The sequence below is a fragment of the Neophocaena asiaeorientalis genome, unplaced genomic scaffold, assembly GCF_003031525.2.
Source record: "Neophocaena asiaeorientalis asiaeorientalis breed wild unplaced genomic scaffold, Neophocaena_asiaeorientalis_V1.1 scaffold116, whole genome shotgun sequence".
NCBI lineage: Eukaryota > Metazoa > Chordata > Mammalia > Artiodactyla > Phocoenidae > Neophocaena > Neophocaena asiaeorientalis.
This window is the reverse complement of record NW_020174561.1, coordinates 3,784,515-3,807,084: the sequence shown is the minus strand read 5'-3', so window position 1 is coordinate 3,807,084 and position 22,570 is coordinate 3,784,515. Positions and strand designations below refer to the sequence as shown.

Genomic DNA, 22,570 nt, shown 5'->3' with positions numbered 1-22,570 from the left:
CGGCTCCTCCAGACAGAAAAAGTTAATGCCTACATATTACACCTACTCAAACCCATTTCCTTTTCTCTCTCCCCAGAGGTAATCATCATGCTGAATTTTGTGTTTATTATTTCCACTCATGCTTTAAAACCTTTATTTTACATGTAAGTTCTTGTAGGTTCCTGGACCTAGTTCCAACCTGTGTATGGGGAGACGGTGAGGGGTGGCTTCTACACCACCACCAAACAATGCTCCGGACAGCAGCTGGTTTTCCTACAACTTAATTGTGATACTATCTGCCAGGAGATAGTATCAGATTCCACAGATGAAGGGTTCAGTCTGAAAAGCTTGCACTCCCACTCCCCCTACTTGAGATGCCAGTTGCAAGCCTAGGTTGTTTACCTGTGCTCTGGTCAACCTGTTACAGACTGGAGGTTCCCATGACCCCCTCCTGTACTTCAGAGGCCAGTTGCAAGTCCAAGTTGTTACCTGTACTTCTGACCAAATGGCTATAGATCAGAGGTTCCCAGTATTGCCCCACACACCCCCTCGGGTTCAATTAATTTGCTAGAGAGACTGATAAAACTCAAGAAACCCATTTACTTACTAGATCACAGGCTTATTATAAAAGAATATAACTCAGGAAATGCCAGATGGAAGAGATGCATGGGGCGAGGTATGGAGAAACAGTGAGGAGTGTCCATGCTCTCTCCCAGCACTCCATTCTCCCCAGATCTCCATGTGTTCACCAACCTGGAAGCTCTCTTGAACGCCCTCCTTTTGGGTTTTTGAAGCTTCATTACATGGACATGATTGATAAGTCACTGATCATTGGAGATTTATTCAACCACCAACCCCTCTCCCTGCCCCAGAGGTCAGGGTGGGTGGGACTGAAAGTTCCAGCCCTCTAATCCTGTGGTTGTTTCTCCTGACAACCAGCCTAAGGTGCTCCCCAAAGTCACTGCATCAACATAACACCTTTATCACTCTCATTACTTAGGAAATTCTCAGGGTTTTAGAATCTCTGTGTTAGAATGGGGATGATGGCCAAATATCTATTTCTTTTGCTTTTAACTCATCTCCTCCTAAGTGTAGAAAACTGAGTGCTTTGCTTCTATCACCAGCTCCCATCTTATAAAGCAGTGCTCATTATATACTAATTCTACCTTATTTTGGTAATAAATAAGGTAATACTTAATTATACTTAAGTATACCAAGTATACTTAATACTTAGTATTAAGTAATACTAAATATTACTGTACTAATACTATTATTAATATACTAATATTAACATTTAGTCAGAAAATATTCACTATCAAATATCTTACCTTATCTAGTCAATATTTATTTGCTCTTTTTTTAAAAAAATTTTTATTTATTTATTTTGGCTGCGTTGGGTCTTCGTTGCTGTCTGTGGGCTTTCTCTAGTTGCAGCGAGCAGGGGCTACTCTTGTTGCGGAGCACGGGCTCTAGGCACATGGGCTCAGTAGTTGTGGCACACGGGCTTAGTTGCTCCGCGGCGTGTGGGATCTTCCTGGACCAGGGAAGGAATCTGTGTCCCCTGCATTGGCAGGCAGATTCTTATCCACTGCTCCACTAGGGAGGCCCTCACCCTTGTCTTTACTCATATTTTTTTTGTGACCATTATTTCTTGAATTACACTCCATCATTCTGAGTTCAATTTCCTTCTTCCTTCTTCCTTCCTTTAAGCAAAAGATGAGTCCGTTTTTCTTTTTCTTTTAAAATGTCTTTAATTCTCCCTTACTTAATAATGATGGTTTAGTTGGTTATATATAGTATTTTAGGCTAGTAATCTTTCAGCACTTTGAAGATACTACCCCATTGTCAGAAAGCTTATATATCTAAGTTGAAAAGTCTGATGGAAATCCAGTTGTGGTTCCCTTGTGGTTAATCTGCCTTTTCTCTCTGGTTTCTCTTAAATGTTCTCTTTATATATGTTGTCCTGCAGTTGTGCTGCAAAATTTCTACTTTTATATTTATCGTAGTTAGTATTTGTTGTATTTCTTATATCTGATAATGCATGACTTGTATCAATTTTAGAATCCTGTTCAGTATTTTTTCAAAGGTTGAGTCTGTCCCATTTTTCCTGTATACTGCCTTTTATTCCAATTCTATCAGAAGTATCTTGAGGGCTTCCCTGGTGGCGCAGTGGTTGAGAGTCCGCCTGCCGATGCAGGGGACGCGGGTTCGTGCCCCAGTCCGGGAAGATCCCACATGCCGCGGAGTGGCTGGCCCGTGACCCATGGCTGCTGAGCCTGCGCGTCCGGAGCCTGTGCTCCGCAACGGGAGAGGCCACAGCAGTGAGAGGCCCGCATAGCGCCAAAAAAAAAAAAAAAAAAAGAAGTATCTTGAAACTGTAGATTCTTTCCTCCACATCTTTTAACCTCTTTACATGTTTCATGTTTCTGCATTTCTGTATGCTGAATTCTGAGTTATTTCTTCAGATTATAACTAATATGCTATCATTAATTACATCACTAACTTTGTCTTCAGATGTGTCTAACCTACTGTTTAACATGTCCAATGAGGGTGTAATTTCAATGACTGCTTTACATTTTTAGTTAGTAGTTGTGCATAGTCCCTTTCCAAACCTGCTTGTTTATTATTCCATAGTGTTACGTTCTTTTCTGTTGTTGTTTTGTTCTTTTCTTACACTTTTGAACCCACTTATAAATTTCAATGCCTTAAATACAATTATTTTATATATGTGCTATTTCTATTACTGAAATTCTTGGGGGTGCAAATAGTTTATTATTCTATAATTTTAAATTAGGAGCTCATATCCAGCACAGTTTTATCTGTAGATCTCTTATAAAGCCTAGGTTAAGGGATCATTTCTCCAAAAAAAAAAAAATTTTTTTTAATGCCAGATGCCTCAGATGTATCACCAATCCAGAAGTTTTTTTTATGTTAATTTCTTAACTTGGATGTTTCCCTTATATTTGGAGAAATAAATTAGAACTTCAAAACTTTCTGAGTCAAGGCTAACAGTTACATTCTCAGGCATCTATTTTACTCCACATTCCAAACCTAAGGCCAAACAGAAATTTACCAGCCTGAGGGCAGGCTTTTTCTAGTCTACCATTTCCCTGAAATCTAACTCTTTTAAGTTCTTTAGGAGAAAGTCTCTGTTCCAAATTCCCACTTTGAGAATGCCTCAGGGTATGTTTTCTTTCTCTCGGAGTGAACAGTAAAATCCCTAGCCCCTGACAGACCAACATCAATATCCCTTGTTCCATACCCCAGCCCCAGGACAGCCACAACATCAACTCACAAGCTTCACTATTTGGTCCCTGAGGTTTTCCTTTCTTCTTACAGTTATGTATGTAAAAAGATGTGTATTATATCATATCATTTCTAGATGTTTGCCATAAAAGAATTCTTAGCATTATTTTTACGACTAGCCAACACCACCAATTTAAACCCTTTGGCTAACTCTCGATTCTAATTTTGTTTTATGGAGTTTCTGAATAGTAGGTCTAAGTTTTATATGCATGAGAGAGACTATACGTGTCTTTTTCACCACATTCCAGGAAAAAAAAGTCCATGATGGTTAGTATATAAAATGAAACATATGTTCAAATTTGTCTTATAATTAAAACATAATTATTAGACACCAGAGACTATTCCAAAGTCATCATTTTGTGATCAATTATTAACAAAATAGAAATATATATTAAGCAAATCATTCATGTTTTCCATTTCATTCTTTTGGAGAGTCTTCAAAACCTGACTAAAAGAAAGTCTCCTGAAAAATCACCACAGGAACGATCTGGAACCCGCTGGGAGAGAGAAGAAAAGCACAGGAAGCTCTGCCTTCTTTGCAAGGGTTAGCAACAATCTCCAGCAATTACTAGCTGGAGTACAAGCAACCACTGCATCTGCTACTCCAGACAGGCTATCCGGCAAGACTCGCCCACTTCTATGCATTTCTTCACCTGAACTGCCGAGCAGGAAAACATCACCTTCGCCTTTAAAATCCCACTTTCCATGTATTTCTTTATCTAGTAAAACCCTACTCCCCCTTCCAAGACCCTGATACACGTGTCCCCTTTACCTTTCTAACTGCATTTCCTGTGTGTCGTTCCCTGTTTTTGCCTCACTGGTTCCTACACCGTCCGGCATATAGTCCCTGCCTTTTAATTTCTCCACGAAATCCAACTTATTTCAATTCGATAAATATTCTATTAAGCCACATTTGAAAATGTATTCTATTTGAAAGTACAAATCACATACTTATCTTGTTAAAAAAAATAATACTAATAATCCAGCAGCCCAAATTACCCAACGTGTACTTAAATGGATCCTCCACTACTTGGCATACAAATAATATTTGATTTTTTGAATGTCGAACACTCCACTTAAAATGTTCAGGAAATAATAAACATGAGGCCAAATTCATTCCTTCATCTAAAGAGCCTGTCTTGAGCACCCATTATGTGATGGGCACACCTGTGAGGGCCACGGGGACCCAGATCTTACTCCTTCAGGATACACAGCTGTGATGTGACCACAGTCATAAAGCCATCAAAATGCTAAGAAAATGCAGGAAAAACAAAGTTGAAACAACAGACAATATAGCAAAAAATAATATGGGAAACAACTAGTTAGGGAGTGACTATTCATATTAAAAAGAAATTCTTAACCTTCTCAAAAATAAGTGGTTCATAAAAGTAAAGAGATCTGTCTATATTTTATGTATTTCTACTTAGGAAAAAAACAAGGCCAAAATAATGAAATGTACTGTAAACTGAAAACTGATCAGAAAAAAAGAGTAAGCAGTCTTAAAATTGTAGTGGAACATAATAAAATGTATAATTTCATTCAAAATCCCAGATCTTACTCACATATATCAGATACACATTATATAATAATACATGGGATTGTACTTCTCAACATTATAGATTTACTTTTTAAAAAATTAATTAATTAATTTTTTGGCTGAGTTGGGACTTTGTTGCTGTGCGTGGGCTTCAGTAGTTGTGGCATGCAGGCTTAGTAGTTGTGGCACATGGGCTTAGTTACTCTGCAGCATGTGGGATCTTCCCGGACCAGGGCTCAAACCCGTGACCCCTCATTGGCAGGCGGATTCTTAACCACTGCACCACCAGGGTGCAATACTTTTTGATAGTATTGTCCTAACATTCTACAAGGTATTAATCAGTAAAAATTCACCAATGGAATAAAATATTGTTACATTTGCTAGAATTATAGATTTCAATCATGTGGTGAGGATTTTTAATACTTTGGAAACTAGAGGCTGTGATACCTAGAGGACTCAAGTCTCACTAAGTGACAAATAGTTACTCTCAGAGCTAAGCTTCACTGAAAAGAAAACATATGATTATCCTCTGAAACATACTGGTATTGAGGGATGAGGGTTATGGATCCCTGAGGTTGTGACCTCAACTTGAGAGTTCACGGATGTGGAAACTGACTTTCCTGAGGTCACCCAGAGGGAGATGGTCATCTTGAGTGTAGAACACAAGTCTCCTCAATCCAGTAAGTACTCCTTCCGATATAGCACATTCTAATTCACATTCTGAAACTTAAAAACTGTATTCCCAAATAACAAGCCAATTGCCTTTAATTTCTGGCAAAGTTACTATTTAAGAGAGCTATAAGATATTTTGTTAGATATCTGTAAGAAACTATAATCAAAGACTACTAAGGGTAGGGGAGAGAGAGAAAAGTGAGTTGAACAGCAAGCAAGTTGAGGCATTTCTCTCAAGTACATATTCAATAAATCACCATCATTTGTTTTATAGTAATGTTAACTATATCTTTAACCAATATAAAATTATAATCCTTTCATAGATTTAATACTTCTCTTCAATTTTACTTGGTCTGAATTTAATACTGTCATCCTACTTTCTCTGTGTTTTGGCCTTTTGTTTGTGGTATATCTCACATATGGATTTTGGGTTTTATCCCACTCCGAGAATCAGTTACTAGGTCCATTTAACTCATTTATACTAAAAATTCATATATATATACGTATATATCGCTGTCTTCTGTAATATGGCTACTACAATTTCCTTGGCATCCTATTTTTAATCGATACTAGTTACTTTAAAAGTTTTCAAAGACATCACTGACCCCACCTTTTCTCTATTTACTGAAAGACAAATCATTGTTTACTGTGTCTTACAGAACTTGAAAAATGTAGCTTATTTTTATCACTCCATTCATTAACTTTCACAAAATCTGGAGTTTAGTTTTCACATATTGTTATAATTACTTAATTACTTCATATACCTATAACGTATTTTAGGAATCATCTTTCACGTTTCTGAGTCAAAATATTTTATAACAGTAATTTAGATTTAGCTATTTCTTATCATTATGCTCTTTAATTCTTTTATATTTTAAGTTTGATATTTCTGAGATAACACACTCATTCACCTTTCCAATATCAGGAACTCCACTTTAAATATTTTCAGGAAGGTGAATTGTATCTTTTCTGAATCTCCACCCATACTATAATATTTTCTAGTGCTTTTATTCATGAACAACTTCTTGGATGTATACTACTTCTCAAGTCACACAATTTCCCATCAAATTACTTATACTGTAGATATACTCTATTTCCCATCAAATAGAGTATATCTACAGTATATCTCTGTAGATATACTCTATTAAGTTCAGTAGTTGAGTGTTAAGGAAATACGAGGCACACATTTTTTTTTTTTTTTTTTTTTTTTTTGTGGTACATGGGCCTCTCACTGTTGTGGCCTCTCCCGTTGCGGAGCACAGGCTCCGGACGCGCAGGCTCAGCGGCCATGGCTCACGGGCCCAGCCACTCTGCGGCATGTGGGATCTTCCCGGACCGGGGCACGAACCCGTGTCCCCTGCATCGGCAGGCGGACTCTCAACCACTGTGCCACCAGGGAAGCCCTGTACACATTTTTAACTGCAGAGAAGTGTGATAGAGTGATAAAATTTTTTTGATGCATAATACTTATTTCCTAAGAATAAAATTCCATTGGGGAACAGCCATGGAAATAAGAATTCAAGGAGAAAAAGCTAATAGTATACAATTTGCAATGGTTACAGGTGCATATAGAATCACAACAGCATGTAAATTCTATTGAGCATTTTTACGATTAATTTAATGGTTTTATTTTAGAATCTGCATCCGTTGCAACTATTTAAATTTATGATAAAAAGTTTACAGTGATCTATAGTTGTAAAAAATTTAATTTAAGGGACACACTAGGAAAACAGTTTGAAGACTGATGTGAGTGCTCTTGCCTAACTGGTCTTTTTTTAGGAAGACACATCCGGTCCTTCCTTGATACCTTTTAGAAATGTGAGAATTAGTCTTTCATTCCTTACTAGTCAGAATGGTAAGTAACGGGCTGTGGTTTCATGTACATCTACAATTTTTATTATCTTCTTCCATGTTCTTATGGGTCGTTTTTCCCCTGTTATTCATTCATTCATTCAACAAATACTTACTGAATACCTACAGTGTATTTTTCTAGGCCTTGAGGATACAACAATGTCCCCAGCACCAGAATCAGAAAAAAAAAATTAGAAAAATAAAATCAATCTCACATAGTGAGGTGGAGAAGACTGAATTACAAATAAACAAGGAGATACCTACAACAATTTTGGGTGGTGAATTGCTTTGAAGAAAAATAAAGCAGAGTAAAGAGTATGTCATTGAAGGGAGTCTAATTTTGATAATGTGGCCAGCAAAGGGCTCTCTGAAGACAATCGTATTTCAATATTGGAAGCATTTCAATCGGAAGTGAAGGGGGATAAGCCAGGCTTAACAAATGAGTCTGCCATTTCAAATCCAAGTCCCAGTTTCATATCCCCCTCAATTGCTTAACCTTATTCTTTCCAACTTATCTTTGACAAGACTCTGGACAAATTACTTTAAGCCCTGTATAGTTCAGTTTGATTTTCTGTAAAACAGAGACAACAATGACTCATGTTATAAAGGGCTTTGAGAGAACTGGAGATACTGACATAGAGCACCTAGCACAATGCTTGCCTGTTATGCAGTGGTCTCCCAATAAATCAAATCCAACTGTCAGGGAACCATCAACCTTCTCTCTATGCTTTTGTGTCTTCCTAGAGTCATTTCACTGTGGGTTAGAGATGCAGTTTGTTCTGCAACAGGTGTGAAGATACCTGACTGACTTGGGGATTGACCCGATTTGGGGGCTGTATGCTTCCGTGCTGGGAATGACTAAGGACTGTTGACTTTCACGCCTCAGCCTTCTGCTTTCCAGCCTCACTTGGTTCTCTCCCCCTTTAGCTTTCTATTTCTCCCCAGTCTCATGCGTTGTTTCTTTCCATTAAGCAGACAGTGACTATGTTACTGAAGATACCTGTTGAATGAATACGTAAATGAACAAGAAACTGAGGGAGAAGAAAAATTGGAGATGCTTTTAAATGTAGTTTTAGATATTAGTCCCTCCATTTCTAATGGACATTATCTTGAATACATATTTCAATGTATATTTAAAAAAATTATTCTCTTAAAACAATAAAGATTAATCTCTAAAGCTCTTTATATAAATCACGTTCGTGTTGTCACACATGAAACAATCCAGAATTAATATGCATAACGCACCTAAAGTGCTAAAAATGTGCTTGCTATTTAAGATCTAGCCTTAAAAACTACCCGCCAAAAGGCTACTTGTTTTTTTCAGTCAGTGTAAAAGGCTTACATCAACGTTGCTCTTTTCTTTATATAACCTGAAGTACAGGTTCAGTTGCTGTTTTCTGCTTTACGTATTGTATTTCTAGCTACCTTTAAATAATACAATTATCTCTTAACATGATGGATATGTTTAAGTACCAATTTCAAAATCTTTAGAGATACCAAGAAAAAAACCCAAAGCCAAAAGACCTCCAGCTTTAGAGAGATCGCCTACTTTTGAAAGTCATGGTAATTTAAATGGTATTAAATATGTATTATTTTGTACTTCTTTTAATATTTTGTTTACTCTAATATCTCAAAAGTCCCCTAACAGTCCTGGAGTCTATCACAGATAATTGGGCCCAGAGTTTTAATGAAGAGTACAGATGGAAGAGTAACAAAACACCAACGACCAACGAAGCTGTCACTGACAATCAGGAAATCGGACCCAGGAGACAACTGAAAAAAGTGCAGTTTGGCTTTCGAATACTCTGGCTCAGGAAGCAACTAACTACGAACACTATCCTTTTGACTCATTGGCTCCTGGTTGCGCTTCCATAAAATGATGCTGTGTTTTATGCGTTTGATTCCTCTAACGTCCCCAAGCACCTTCACTTTTGCCCATCTCTTTTGCAAGGTCATGCTAAATCACATTCCAGAGGCAAACCCTACAATGAACCTGTAGGATATACTCAAGCGAATCCTTCAGAATAGTGTCAACACCTTGTAGCTACCGGTTTGCTCGCCAGTATCCAGAGTGAGGGTAAACTGGAGGAGTTGCACTCTGAACGAAAAGAACTGTCAGTATCAGTTGGCACTAACAGTTAATGTATGCTGCTGAAGGATAAGCTACAGGGGCCAGGGGTTTACCATGCTCCCCATGCTTCCAGCTGAAGGCAGTCTTGCAGCCTCCACTCTGCTCCATCTTCACATACCAGGGAGTTAGACAGAAACAGGTGGTCTGACCTATTCTGATCTAGCATTTGTTTTCATGTATAAGCTTACTTATAAGCTTATATACTATAATTGCAATTGAAAATCCATTCAGTGGAGAGACAGAGCAATGATAAACATTCAATATCCTTAACCCAATCCACTCTTAATAACTCCATAAAGAATGGATTTGTTGAGAATTGGGGGATATAAACAGACTTTAATCTGAGGACAGCGTTAAATCAGGTTTTGGCATCATTACCTCTGATGGGGCACCTGAGTTGCTGAGGTCCCACGAGGTACCTGCATCTGGTCTGGGAAACCTCCCATTTTATTTTCAATTGCCAACCTGTTTAACACCTGTCTGTGTCCACACGTGTAACCGCTAACGGTGAGTTCTTAGACACCACAGCATTCAGGTTTGTGTGTTGTATGCCTACCGTAGGGATCATGTTAACAGCTGGCAGCTTAGCAACTGTCACCGTCTAATTTCAGTAAAGATTAAGGCTTAAAAATCCTTAGCTGGGAATGTTCTTGGCAGAGGCCAAAGGTGCTGCTAGAGTTATTTAAAAAAAAAAAAAAAACCCAGAGCTTAATTTAATCAAGGAAAATGAATATATCTTCAAGATCATGATGGATTTGAAGGAAATATATATTTACTGTCTTGACCAAATGGCATAAAAATGATTTAGCAATCAGTGCATAAATTAGAAAGAGGAAAGGCAGTCTTTTTAAAACAATGCTCAGACCGATTCTCATATACTCTTTTATTGAACAAATATTTCGGCAGTTTCTACTCACAGTAGATTATAAGAAAACAAGGTCCTTGTTTTCATGGAGCATATATTCTAGAAGGGGTAAAGAGATAATTAAAAAATAGATATATAAGGATGACAACTCTGATTAGAGAAAAAATGCTCTGAAAAATATAAAACAGGGTAATGTGACAGGGAGTCACTGTAGATTGGGTGGGTAAAAAAGACCTATTTAAGGTGACATTTGACCTGATACCTAAGTGGGTAGGTAGAATGAGCCAGTCACAGAGGAAATATAAGCAGTAGAAAAACTGTTCGGAATTTCTTTAGATGCATTTAGGGGTAGCCAAGCAACAACTGAATGGAAGAAAGGTAGGGAGACTTAATTCAAAGGCATATTTGCATAGAAATCACACTTTAGAAATAAACTCATATTATCATATATTTGAGAGAGGGGGCTGGTGACTTGGAGGTGCTAAACTCCAGCTCTTGGCACTGCGATTAATCTGGGCGCAGGGCATTACAAGTCACGGTGCTGCTCAGACACAGGCAGGGACTCATGAAAGAGGAAGCTAGAGGCCACAGTATGTACAATATATAGGACCTTCTCTAGGCTAGAGTCAGAGGTTATTCTAAGTGTAATGGGAAGTCATGGAGGGATTTAGACAGAAAATTGGCAAAATCTGAGTTATGCTTCAAGTAGATTATTCTGGCAATGTGAAGAATGGATTGTAAAGAGAATGGTAGAAAGTAGAAGCAGAGAGAACAGCTGGGATTCTATTGTGAAAATCCATGCGAAGATAATAGTGGTTTCAACTAGAACAGGAGCAGAGAAGATGGAAAGAATTGAATGTAAGCAGGATACTGTTCTGGCTGTAGATAAAACAGTATTTTCTGACTGACACTGGGGGCAATGAAAAAAGAGTCATCAAAGACGACACCAACGTTTTGGTTCAAGTATGCCCAAATATAAGTCAATTTCTATGTTCCATATAGAGGTTTGAGAAGGAACCCAAATTAAAGGTGAGATATTAATTTATCTTACATTTACCAAGTCTTAATTATGTGGCAGGAACACTACACATGTATGTGTAAAGATATATATGCATACGAATGCATGCATATACATAAAGATACACACATACAGCATTTTAAAGCTGAGTCTTATAAAACAAAAAATTTAAGCCCATTAAAATTTAATTCAGATAAAGGATATTGTCACAATATTGCACATTCCTCATTCATAGGGCCTTTGCTCTTTCATATAGATATGAGCTAGAAAAGAAGAGAAATAGACATTTCTTTGCAATCTAAACATGAAAATAACACAAATTTTAAGGGAACACAGGGTATACGCGAAAGAGGAATTTTTGCATTGCGATCATATCCCGATCTGTATGAGATACTCCTTACCAAATTCAGCCCTACTCGCACTCTACTTTCTTTTACAGTTTTAGCTCTTGAGACATAGGTAAATGATATTTTAGAACCATTGTGAAGAGTAAATGCATTAGTTCGTTAATGCCCAAAGGTAAATTGTATAAATTAATATGGCCATTTTCTTGTTTTTGGTTCTTTTTCTTTTGGCTATGGAAAACTCAATTATCACAAAGCAAAAGTTATCTTAAAAATGAAACTTAAAAAACTTCTTTTCCTCTGAGATTTTGTTCCAAATAAGCTCCACAACCAAAAGAATTTTCAAGTTTCTTTCATACGTGCATTTTGAAAGATAATACGTGCAACTTGACACATAATGACCATTAACTATAAAAAAAAGACAAATTAAAAAAAAAGTTTTGGTGAGTATTTAAGCATTCATGAGTCAGCTAGAGCTTTATAAATCTTACTTCATATTATAGGTGTCTATGCCTTTGGCCCAGCAACTTCATTTCTATAGGAATACTCCCAATACACCTAAAGATTATGCATCTATATTGATTCCAGCATTATTTGTTGATTAAAAAAAAGGAACTTAAATGTCTCAAAAAGGGGAATTGTTATATAAATTATCTTAATCTACACTATGGGATCCAATCGTCCATTAAAAAGAATAAAACAGATTTTAAAATACTGACATGGTAACTTTATGATATATTTTAAAAGAAGATGTGGTACATATATACAATGGAATATTACTCAGTCATAAAAAAAGAATGAAATTGGGTCATTTGTAGAGATGTGGATGGACATAGAGTCTGTCATACAAAGTGAAGTAAGTCAGAAAGAGAAAAACAAATATCGTATATTAACACATATATGTGTAATCGAGAAAAATGGTACAGATGAACCTATTTGCAGGGCAGCAATAGAGAAGATGCAGACATAGAGAACGGATGTGTGGACACAGGGGATGAAGGGGGTGGTGGGATGAATTGGGAGATCAAGTTTGACATAAATACACTACTTTGTGTAAAACAGACAGCTAGTGGGAACTTGCAGTATAGCACAGGAAGCTCAGCTCAGTGCTCTGTGATGACCTAGATGGGTGGGATAGGGCGTGCGGTGGGAGGGAGGGGATATATGTATACACATAACTGATTCACTTCGTTGTACAGCAGAAACTAACACAATACTGTAAAGCAATTATACTCCAGTAAAAAAAAATAGGAGGATCAAAACAATTCACAAATGTATCAATACTCAGAATGATTCCATTAGGGTTGGATTAGACTGAAACAAGTTTAAAAGGTCAAACTACTAGCAATGGTTATCTGGCTATTGGGGGGGAAGACTGGAATAAGGTGGCCGTGCTGGTAGGGGTGCTGAAGAGGGCCTTTCATTCGCTGCCATAGATACTTGTGTATGGTTTGGTTTTATCCTATACTGAGTATGTCTTGGGTTTGTACATTTTAAATCAGTTTAAAACATGAAGCCAGAGAGCCACTACCCTATGACTTTCTTGACTTGACAGCAGCTTATTTATTCACTTTGCATTACTATAAGCAAACATCAGCTTATGTCCTAAGACTAAACCTAGACCATATAATTTCCTGCAGTTAGTGGCATTCTCAGAACTGTGACAGTAGCCTGCTGCAGTGCTTCTCCAGGTGTGCTGAATATTTCAGGTATCAGTAGGCTGGGGCAGCCACTTCTTTAAGTTTAGAGCAGATTTTGATGGCATGTCACTAACAGAGTGGTTCTCGTATGTTTGCAGCATGTAATGATCACTCAGTGGCATGGCTGACTGTTTATATCCTGTGCCAACTCAGCTGATGTGTAATTAACATTATGTCTTGATAGCCTGCTGTTGTTTGCAGCAACTTCAAGTCATGATTCTGACACATCGACAACAAGCAGTGAACACTCTGATACAGGGCCAAAACAACATAGATGTCTATCTTCTTCAGTTTCCAGGCATGTCATACGGTAAGTGGCCTTCATGAGCATGGGACTCTTTATGCCATCAGTCACTGGCCATTTCTTTAATGGAGTAACACTGTTTTGTACTTCGTGAAATGAATGATCCACGGTGATTATTCGTTTTTTCTGTTTGTCTTCAGATCAATTGTAGTTGTGTGCATTAATTTGATCATGGCACCGTGACAGAGGAAATAAGAGCTTAGCCTCTAGAGACTGACAGAACTGGATTAATCACTTGACGCTACCACTTACTAACTGTATAATTCTGGGCAAATTACATAACCTCTTTGTACATCAATTTAATCTGTACAGTGGAGATAATACCTACCCTCAAATAAACCTTATTCTGAAGAGTAAAAGAGATAATGTAGTAAAAGTGCTCCCCATAAATGCCTGCCACATTTGCATAATAAATATTAGATTAAATATAGCAATAATTGTATTAATAGGTGAGTGATTCAGGAATTTTCATATTACCACAGAATATGCAATATCTGGGGGCATACAGTTTTTTGAATAGGCATTAGCTGAATACAGAATTATGAAATAATTCAGTTTGGTTAAATCATAAATACAAGTATAGAATTTTAAAGCTACTGAATGGTTTATTATAATGAACTAAAACATATTAGTGTCATAAGTACTTTAAGCCAATGATATCCTCCAAATGTAATACTAAAACACTGAATAAGCATAACAAACACATATAAGTTTAATACAAACACATGTAAGTTTTGGTAAGAGTTCAAACATATTCCTCAAAATCACTGTTCTTTCAGTTTGGCTTGAACCAAAATTTACCTTCATGAAAAACAAATGCAGCCTCTTAGATACATGAAAGATCTAATTACTACTGTCACTATACTGGCTTCAGAATCTAAATGGGGTCCAAAACTAATCTTACTTAGAAGCTAAATAAACACCCCACATTGATAAGTAATTCATTTTCCCATTTTCAACTCTGATTTAAATGTTTATACAAGAGTCTTTGAAAAGTCTCTTCACCTCAACAGCTCTGCAAGTGTTCCCTTTGAACAATGACTTTGCAGCTGACCAAACCCGACTCTCAATCAATGTTTATGAGTACAAATTCTTGGGCTGATGGCTAGATCTCCAGCCGTCTCACTCATATAATACACACTCACAAGTGGTGGTGAGATTCACATTATCACCAGAGCACCATTCTGACGATGGCGGCAGCAGACACAGCAGGGGTATACTGTCCTCTCCGAAAATGACTCCTTCACCTTTTAATAGTGCAGCCTGCAGGTATAGATCTACGAACTATTTGCCAATAGAATGAGAGCTATCTTTAAAAGTACTGATAAAACTACCTGGCTCTTCCCAATGAGGCCTTCTTGCTCAATCTCCATACATACCCATCTTGATTTTGAAGTGGGTACATTCAATTTGTCTTCCCATTACATTTGGAATTGAAAGGAAGATTCAATTGTATTTAAAACTTCAAAAAGTTGCCAGACTACTGGCGTGTAAATCTCAAAACACTTGGGCATGGGATTCTTTGTGTGAGTACACGTACTTACATATATTTGTGTAAAGATACAATGCTTAAATATGACTTCAAATTTTAAAATGATACCTCAGGTAGAATAAATCTGAATTCATGATAGTTTGGTGGTGTTTCTCCTAAATTTTAATTACGGGGTATAGAGGTTTACCTCCTTTGGTTTAAACTGAACTTTGCCTTTAAAATGTTAAACATATTTTTGTTACGTGGAGAACTTTCTAGCTCTCCAAAGACATGGTTAATGTTCCTAAAAGACATACCAATTAATGATCTCAAAAGTATTCAACTTCCTTCTTTCATTTCTGAACTCTCTTATGGGGTGATAAAGTATACGTGGTTGTTTTATAACTTGATTCTTATGATCATATGCCAGAAAATAAGGTAAGAAGCAAAGGATTACCTTGAACTTTACCTGGCCAGAAGCATGAGGTGTCCATCTGACCTCTCAAAACTGACCTGCTAAGGCCTAGTTTTCATATTAAAACAGTCAGTATATAAGAAGCTCTTTAGCCTACTGTCACTTCACTGGATCTCTACACAACAAACACTCTCTGATTCGTTCTTTAAAAAAATCATGAATATGATCCAGCAATCACATTCCTTGGCATTTACCCAAAGGAGCTGGAAAGTTATGTCTATACAAAAACCTGCACACAAACGTGTATAGCAGCTCAATTCATAATTGCGAAAATTTGGAAGCAACCAAGATGTCCTTCGGCAGATGAATAAATAAACTGTGATTCATCCAGACAATGGAATATTATTTAGTGCTAAAAAGAAATGAGCTTTTAAGCTATGAAAAAACATGGAAAAACCTTAAATGCAAATTCGTAAGTGAAAGAAGCTAATCTGAAAAGGCTACATATTGCATGATTCCAACTCTATGACTTTCTGGAAACGGCAAAACTATGGTAAAAAGATCAAGGGTTGCCAAAGGTGGAGGGGAAGATGAATAGGCAGAACACAGAGGATTTTCAAGGCAGTGAAAATGCTTTGTATGATGTTACAATAATGAATAGTATGTTTGTCCAAATACACAGAGGTAAAACACCAAAAGTGAACCCTAATAAAAACTACGGACTTTTTTTTTTTTTTTGCGGTACGCGTGCCTCTCACTGCTGTGGCCTTTCCCGTTGCGGAGCACAGGATCCAGACACGCAGGCTCAGCGGCCATGGCTCATGGGCCCAGCCGCTCCGCGGCATGTGGGATCTTCCCGGACCGGGGCACGAACCCGTGTCCCCTGCATCGGCAGGCGGACTCTCAACCACTGCGCCACCAGGGAAGCCCAAAACTACGGACTTTTGATGAAGATGATGTGTCAACGTAGGTTCATCCTTGGCAACAAATGTACCATTCTGGTGAGTGAGGTTGACAGTGGAGGAGACTATGTCTGGGGACAGAGGATATATAGGAAATCTCTGTATCTTCCCTTAAATTTTGTTGTGAACCTAAAACTGCTCTAAAAAAACCATATCGACTAAAAGGTATGACATGTTGAACATCTGTGGTTACTGGGTGACACTCTCATGTGCTCTCATACATATTTCCACCAGTTAAACTCTAGGCTTGCTAAGAGTCAGTAGGGTTTGCTTATTAGGCCAACAATATCAGCTATTGAACTTATGGGATGGGAACTTATGAGATTCTATGTAAATGAATGACATATGACTATGAAAAAGAAGCTGCACTTCCTACAAAAAATCAGTTGAATGCTTGGAAAGATTTGACAAAGACAAGTCACTAACACAAACTTGTCAAATTAGATGTGGGTGAGACATCTATAACTGGAGAAAGATCTGCACGCAAACTGCCTGGTAAATGCATTTCAATTCTTGTGCCAATGTCAAGAAATTAAACCTGGAAACCAAAGAAGATGGCTTATAGGTGTGGTTTTTGGAGGCGGATCACTGAGAACTCCCAACAGGGAGCCCTTTCTCAAAGCAAATGCTTGGGGTTTATATCAAAAGATTGTCAGTGTGTGTGCGCACATGTGTGTGCATCTTTTATTAAACTCGTTGACCAAGTATTGGTTCTATTTACATAAGAAAAAGTCACACTTTACCCAGGGGAAAAAAAGCACTTTTGATGAAAAGGTTATACTTTTCATGAAGTTACCATGCTATTATGGCACATCAATAAAATAATTTTATCCAGCAGTTGACAGATGGCTTTATTTCTGGAAGACAGCAAATAATTTTCTTTCCTTGGAATTTCACCATGTTAATCTGATCTGGGCTATTTAAACTACTTACGTGTGAATAGGAATTGATGAGATTTTACAGACTGTTTTGTGTTAAGGATCCCAAGAGAGCTTCTCTTTTCATATATATTCATTGGGAACAAAACAGCTTGGATTTATCATGAAATGGAATGACTACTACTCACATTTATTCTTTAATGTAACTTTAACTAAATGAGTATATTCCATGAGCAAAGGTCATCCATGATTCAAAAACCAAACCAAAACAAAAAAGAGTCAACTGAAGGGTACATTCCAATATCCTGTCTACATTCAGAATCCTATCACAAACAAATCTACCAGTCAAGGTAATTTAAAGACCTGTACATGTGAATAAGTGATATATATGGTACATTTTTATAAAAATGCGTGTTTCTATGTATTAAGTTTTATCTATGAACTATCGAACAATGCAGTGACTCTCAACGTATGCTCTTGGGATCCCGGAGCTCTTCAAGATCCTTTCAGGGACTTGGGAAGTCAAAACCATTTTTCTAACAATATTCAAACATCTTTGCCTGTTTCACACTTACTCTCTCAAGAGCGTATAGCGGAGTTTTCCAGAGGCTAAATTTCACCTGAGATTGCAACAGATTGAAGGCAGAAGCTGATGTGAAAATGCAGCTGCATTCTACTTTATTAAGCCAGAATATTAAAGAGGGGTACAAAAGCATAAAGTAATGTCACTTATATCACTAAAATGTTTGGCCTGAAAAATAGTTATTTTAAATAAAAAGGTTATTTGCGTTGGCATATAATGGACTTACCAATTTTATTTTAAAATGAATTAAAATATTTTTTTTAATTTCTCAGTTTTAATTTCTGATACAGTGAATATTGATAGATACAACCCACAAAAAATTTGAGAATGGCTTAGAGTGATTATGTTACAGGAAAAAAAATCTACTTACCTGAACAAGAACAAAGTAACGCTTTTTCCATCTTTTCCAAACCTTCTGTCCAAGGGCATACAGATATCTGGTAAGAAAAACAAGTAAAAGAATACTTTACATGAATAATGGTGTGGTTCCACGTTATCGTATTTCTTCCATAGGTATTCATTCATTCTTGCAACGAGCCTGCTAAAGGCAAAGTTTAGTTCATTTGGAATCTGTGACAGCACGCAGCTTCTGTGTTACAAAATGACTGAGCCTGTTATAAGGCTTTTGAAAGGGAATTGATTTATGTGGCTTGTCAATTGTCAGTTCTTCCCACAAATTGAGCGAAGTTGGAGTTAGAAAGGATAATCAAAGAAGCAGTAGGAATTTTATTCTTATACATATTTCTTAGGAGAGACAGAGGCTACGAATTGACGCTATAGTACCAAATGTTTCAGCTCTCAGATGACCGGGGCTGAGGAGTGTGGCCTCGCAGGGAGCTGGCTGCAGAGTCCAGAACCCATGGAGAAGGGTCGCTGTTCAGCTGAGTGTTCCCGAGATGTGCCCGCACCAATCTCAGTTTCCATTTCCTCAACTATCAAATGAAAGGACTAGATGTGATGATTTCTGAGGTCCCTGCCAGCTCCATAATTTGGAGATTTGCCTGACTTATGCAAGCTTCTTACTGCAAATTTTCCTAACTATGAAATTTAGATAATAATGAAGATGACACTGTATAATTTAACACAGTTTCAACCAAGGCTTTTGTTTAACTTTGCACTGCTATTAGTAACCTAAATTGAAATGATTCAAGTAGTCAATCATTGGAGAAGAGAACTTTTGTTCTTACCGAATATACAGATGTAAGCTTAAGTATCAAGGAGGAAAGAGAAGAAATTAAAAATTAATCAGGTATGAGTGTGTCATGGAGAGCTATTTAAAATTATACCACATACCTCCTACAAAAGTGGGAAACATTGTTAGAAGTTTAAAATATGACAAATAGAGAGCTAATTTTTAAATTAAGACTTTTCAGTATTTTATCACAATCCCTTTTTCTAATGTGGAGGTTTAACACTGCTGAGGCTATTCAAACTAACTTAATTTATAAACAATTCTGAGTGATTTAAAAAATAACTAATAGTTTGTTTAGGGGCCTAAAGTCTTCAGACTTTCTCTCAATTTTTAAAACTGAAATCTTAGCTTGAATTTTTAGTTTCTGTCTTATGAAAATAATTTTCTTTTGTAAAACAAAACAAACATACTCTTTGCCCCCTTTTGAAAAAAATATGGGATATTAGCTAAGGTGTGCTGAAATGATGGGATTTCTTATTCACTGCTAGTGGAGTGTAACATAAGACCACCTTCCTGTAGGATAACATGGCAGTATATAGAAACGGTCTCCACCTCTTCATCATGGAATTAGGGAAATAATTAGATACATACACAAAGATGTATGCTACATGGATACTTAGAACAGCGTTATTTATATTATGAAAAAGGTGACAACTTAAATGTCCAACAGTAGGTGAATGTTTAATAAATGCTAGAAAATGCATAGAAATACTATGCCACTGAAAAAATATTTTTGATAAAATAACATAAAGAAAATTTCATCGCATAATATTATGGGAAAAGAGCAGATTCAAAACTATTGATACATAAATACTTAGTGATTTGAAATTTGTAAAAAAAAATACAAAATAGATATTCCAAAATTTTAGTAATGGTGCCTTTGAGTGGTGGGATTATGGAAGATTTGAGTTGCCTTCTTTATTCCCCGTGTTTCTAAATTTTCTGAATAAAAACATACAAACAAACATGGGCTTACTAAAAGTTGACATAAATCCTAGGCTCTTGCCTAGAAAGCATCACCCCAAACTGCCCAAATTAATTATATATTTTCTTTCTCTCAGACACATCAGCTAGCTGAAGGGTTTGGCAAACTTCTATTTGGTTCTCACAATACCCTTGATGACCTATCGTCTGCACTTGTGGATGTAATGCGAATGCATTTAGAGTCTATCAGAAACATCTACCGCTACTGTTCTCATCTGTTCACTATCTCCTCCTGAGGGCCCCTTGAAACCCTTTGCCCCATCTTTGCTCTAGCCTCTAATTTCTCTTCTATGGTGCCAGTGATAGGTGTTTAGTTGCTCTCTTTCTGTCTTCCCTATGTAATTTCCCTCTGCTGAAAGGCATACACCCAAGCTCCTATTACAGGGTTAACAGCAATGACCTCAGGAGCTATACACTGTGGACACGACAGATGCTCTCTGTACAAGTTCACTAGCAAGGAGTGCACCAAATAGCTGCAGAGGAGCCAAGAGGGCACCTGGAATAACCTCTGCCTGTGACCACAGGCTGGTTCTTCAATGTGTCTCACTTAGCATGCTGCTGGGCTACTAGGTCAGACATCAGTGAAAGTGAATAGGGACACACAAACCATCAACACCACAAGCAAGTGTAAGTCTTGCTGACAGTGAAGGTTCTGCATAAGGGATAATACTGTCACCTGCAACCTCATTAAAAATGATGCCTCACCACATCTGGAATGAAAAGGTATGGTTTCTGTGAAGACAGAAAGCAGAGGGGTGGGTGGATGTGCACGTGTATACTGAAAGATATTATTAGAATAAAAAACAATTCAAGACCGGAACCAAGGTAAGCATTTGGATGTTGGGCCTTGAGGTATTATGGACTATTGCACTAGAATTCAACAGAATATATACAGAAGAAGGCACAATTGATCAAACATTTCTAGAAAGGAATTGCTCATAAGAGTTTTAGTCTCTATATAAGAAAAAAATTACATTCAACAGAAGTAAACATTTCTGCATAAAGGAAATGTTACAAATGCTATGTAGGAAAAATATGATAGCTCCTGCCCTTTAGTTTTCATATTAGCCAGACAAATATTTTACATAAAAAATTTTTGAACATATATAAAAGATATCAGAAAAGTTAACTATACTGACTAAGAACAGATTAAACTTCAACAACTCTGAGTTTTTTCACTATAAGCATGAGTTCTGGAATCAGGCATCAATATCACCATCTAGCTGCTTTTTCACTGTATAAAAGCAGATTCTTGGCATAAAAGACACATTTAAAATTGAGGGGAGAATGAAGAAAAAAGATGTTCATCAATGTCATTTAAGAGTAAAAATTCAAAAACCATCTAAGAATCAAGCAGTTAAAATGATTACGTTGCCGTTAAGAGTGATGCCAAAATCAAAAGCCCAGGACCAGATGGCTTCACAGGCGAATTCTATCAAACATTTAGAGAAGAGCTAACACCCATCCTTCTCACTCTTCCAAAATATAGCAGAGGGAGGAACACTCTCAAACTCATTCTATGAGGCCACCATCACCCTGACACCAAAACCAGACAAAGATGTCACAAAGAAAGAAAACTACAGGCCAATATCACTGATGAACATACATGCAAAAATCCTCGACAAAATACTAGCAAAAAGAATCCAACAGCACATTAAACGGATCATACACCATGATCAAGTGGGGTTTATTCCAGAAATGCAAGGATTCTTCAATATACGCAAATCAATCAACTTGATACACCATATTAACAAACTGAAGGAGAAAAACCATATGATCATCTCAATAGATGCAGAGAAAGCTTTCGACAAAATTCAACACCCATTTATGATAAAAAATCCTCCAGAAAGCAGGCATAGAGGGAACTCACCTCAACATAATAAAAGCCACATGTGACAAACCCACAGCCAACATTGTCCTCACTGGTGAAAAACGGAAACCATTTCCACTAAGATCAGGAACAAGACAAGGTTGCCCACTCTCACCACTCTTATTCAACATAGTTTTGGAAGTTTTAGCCACAGCAGAGAAGAAAAAGGAATAAAAGGAATCCAGGGCTTCCCTGGTGGCGCAGTGGTTGAGAATCTGCCTGCCGATGCAGGGGACACGTGTTCGAGCCCCAGTCTGGGAAGATCCCACATGCCGTGGAGCAGCTGGGAAGCAGCCGCATAGAACAGGAAGATCAGCTCAGTGCTTTGTGACCACCTAGAGGGGTGGGATAGGGAGGGTGGGAGGGAGGGAGACGCAAGAGGGAAGAGATATGGGAACATATGTATATGTATAACGGATTCACTTTGTTGTAAAGCAGAAACTAACACACCATTGTAAAGCAATTATACCCCAATAAAGATGTTAAAAAAAAAAAAAAGTCATGTACC

General features: G+C 37.3%; 1 protein-coding gene across 9 annotated transcripts in view; it reads right to left on the bottom strand.

Annotated features, from left to right (window-relative positions):
- Nucleotides 1-22,570, bottom strand: part of CADPS2 (calcium dependent secretion activator 2) — a 490,835-nt gene that overhangs the window by 181,595 nt on the left and 286,670 nt on the right. For all 9 annotated transcript variants that reach the window (XM_024757764.1, XM_024757759.1, XM_024757761.1 and 6 more), the window contains exon 9: nucleotides 18,387-18,453. In XM_024757764.1, coding sequence (XP_024613532.1) covers nucleotides 18,387-18,453 — 67 coding nt within the window. The remainder of the gene's footprint in view (nucleotides 1-18,386; nucleotides 18,454-22,570) is intronic.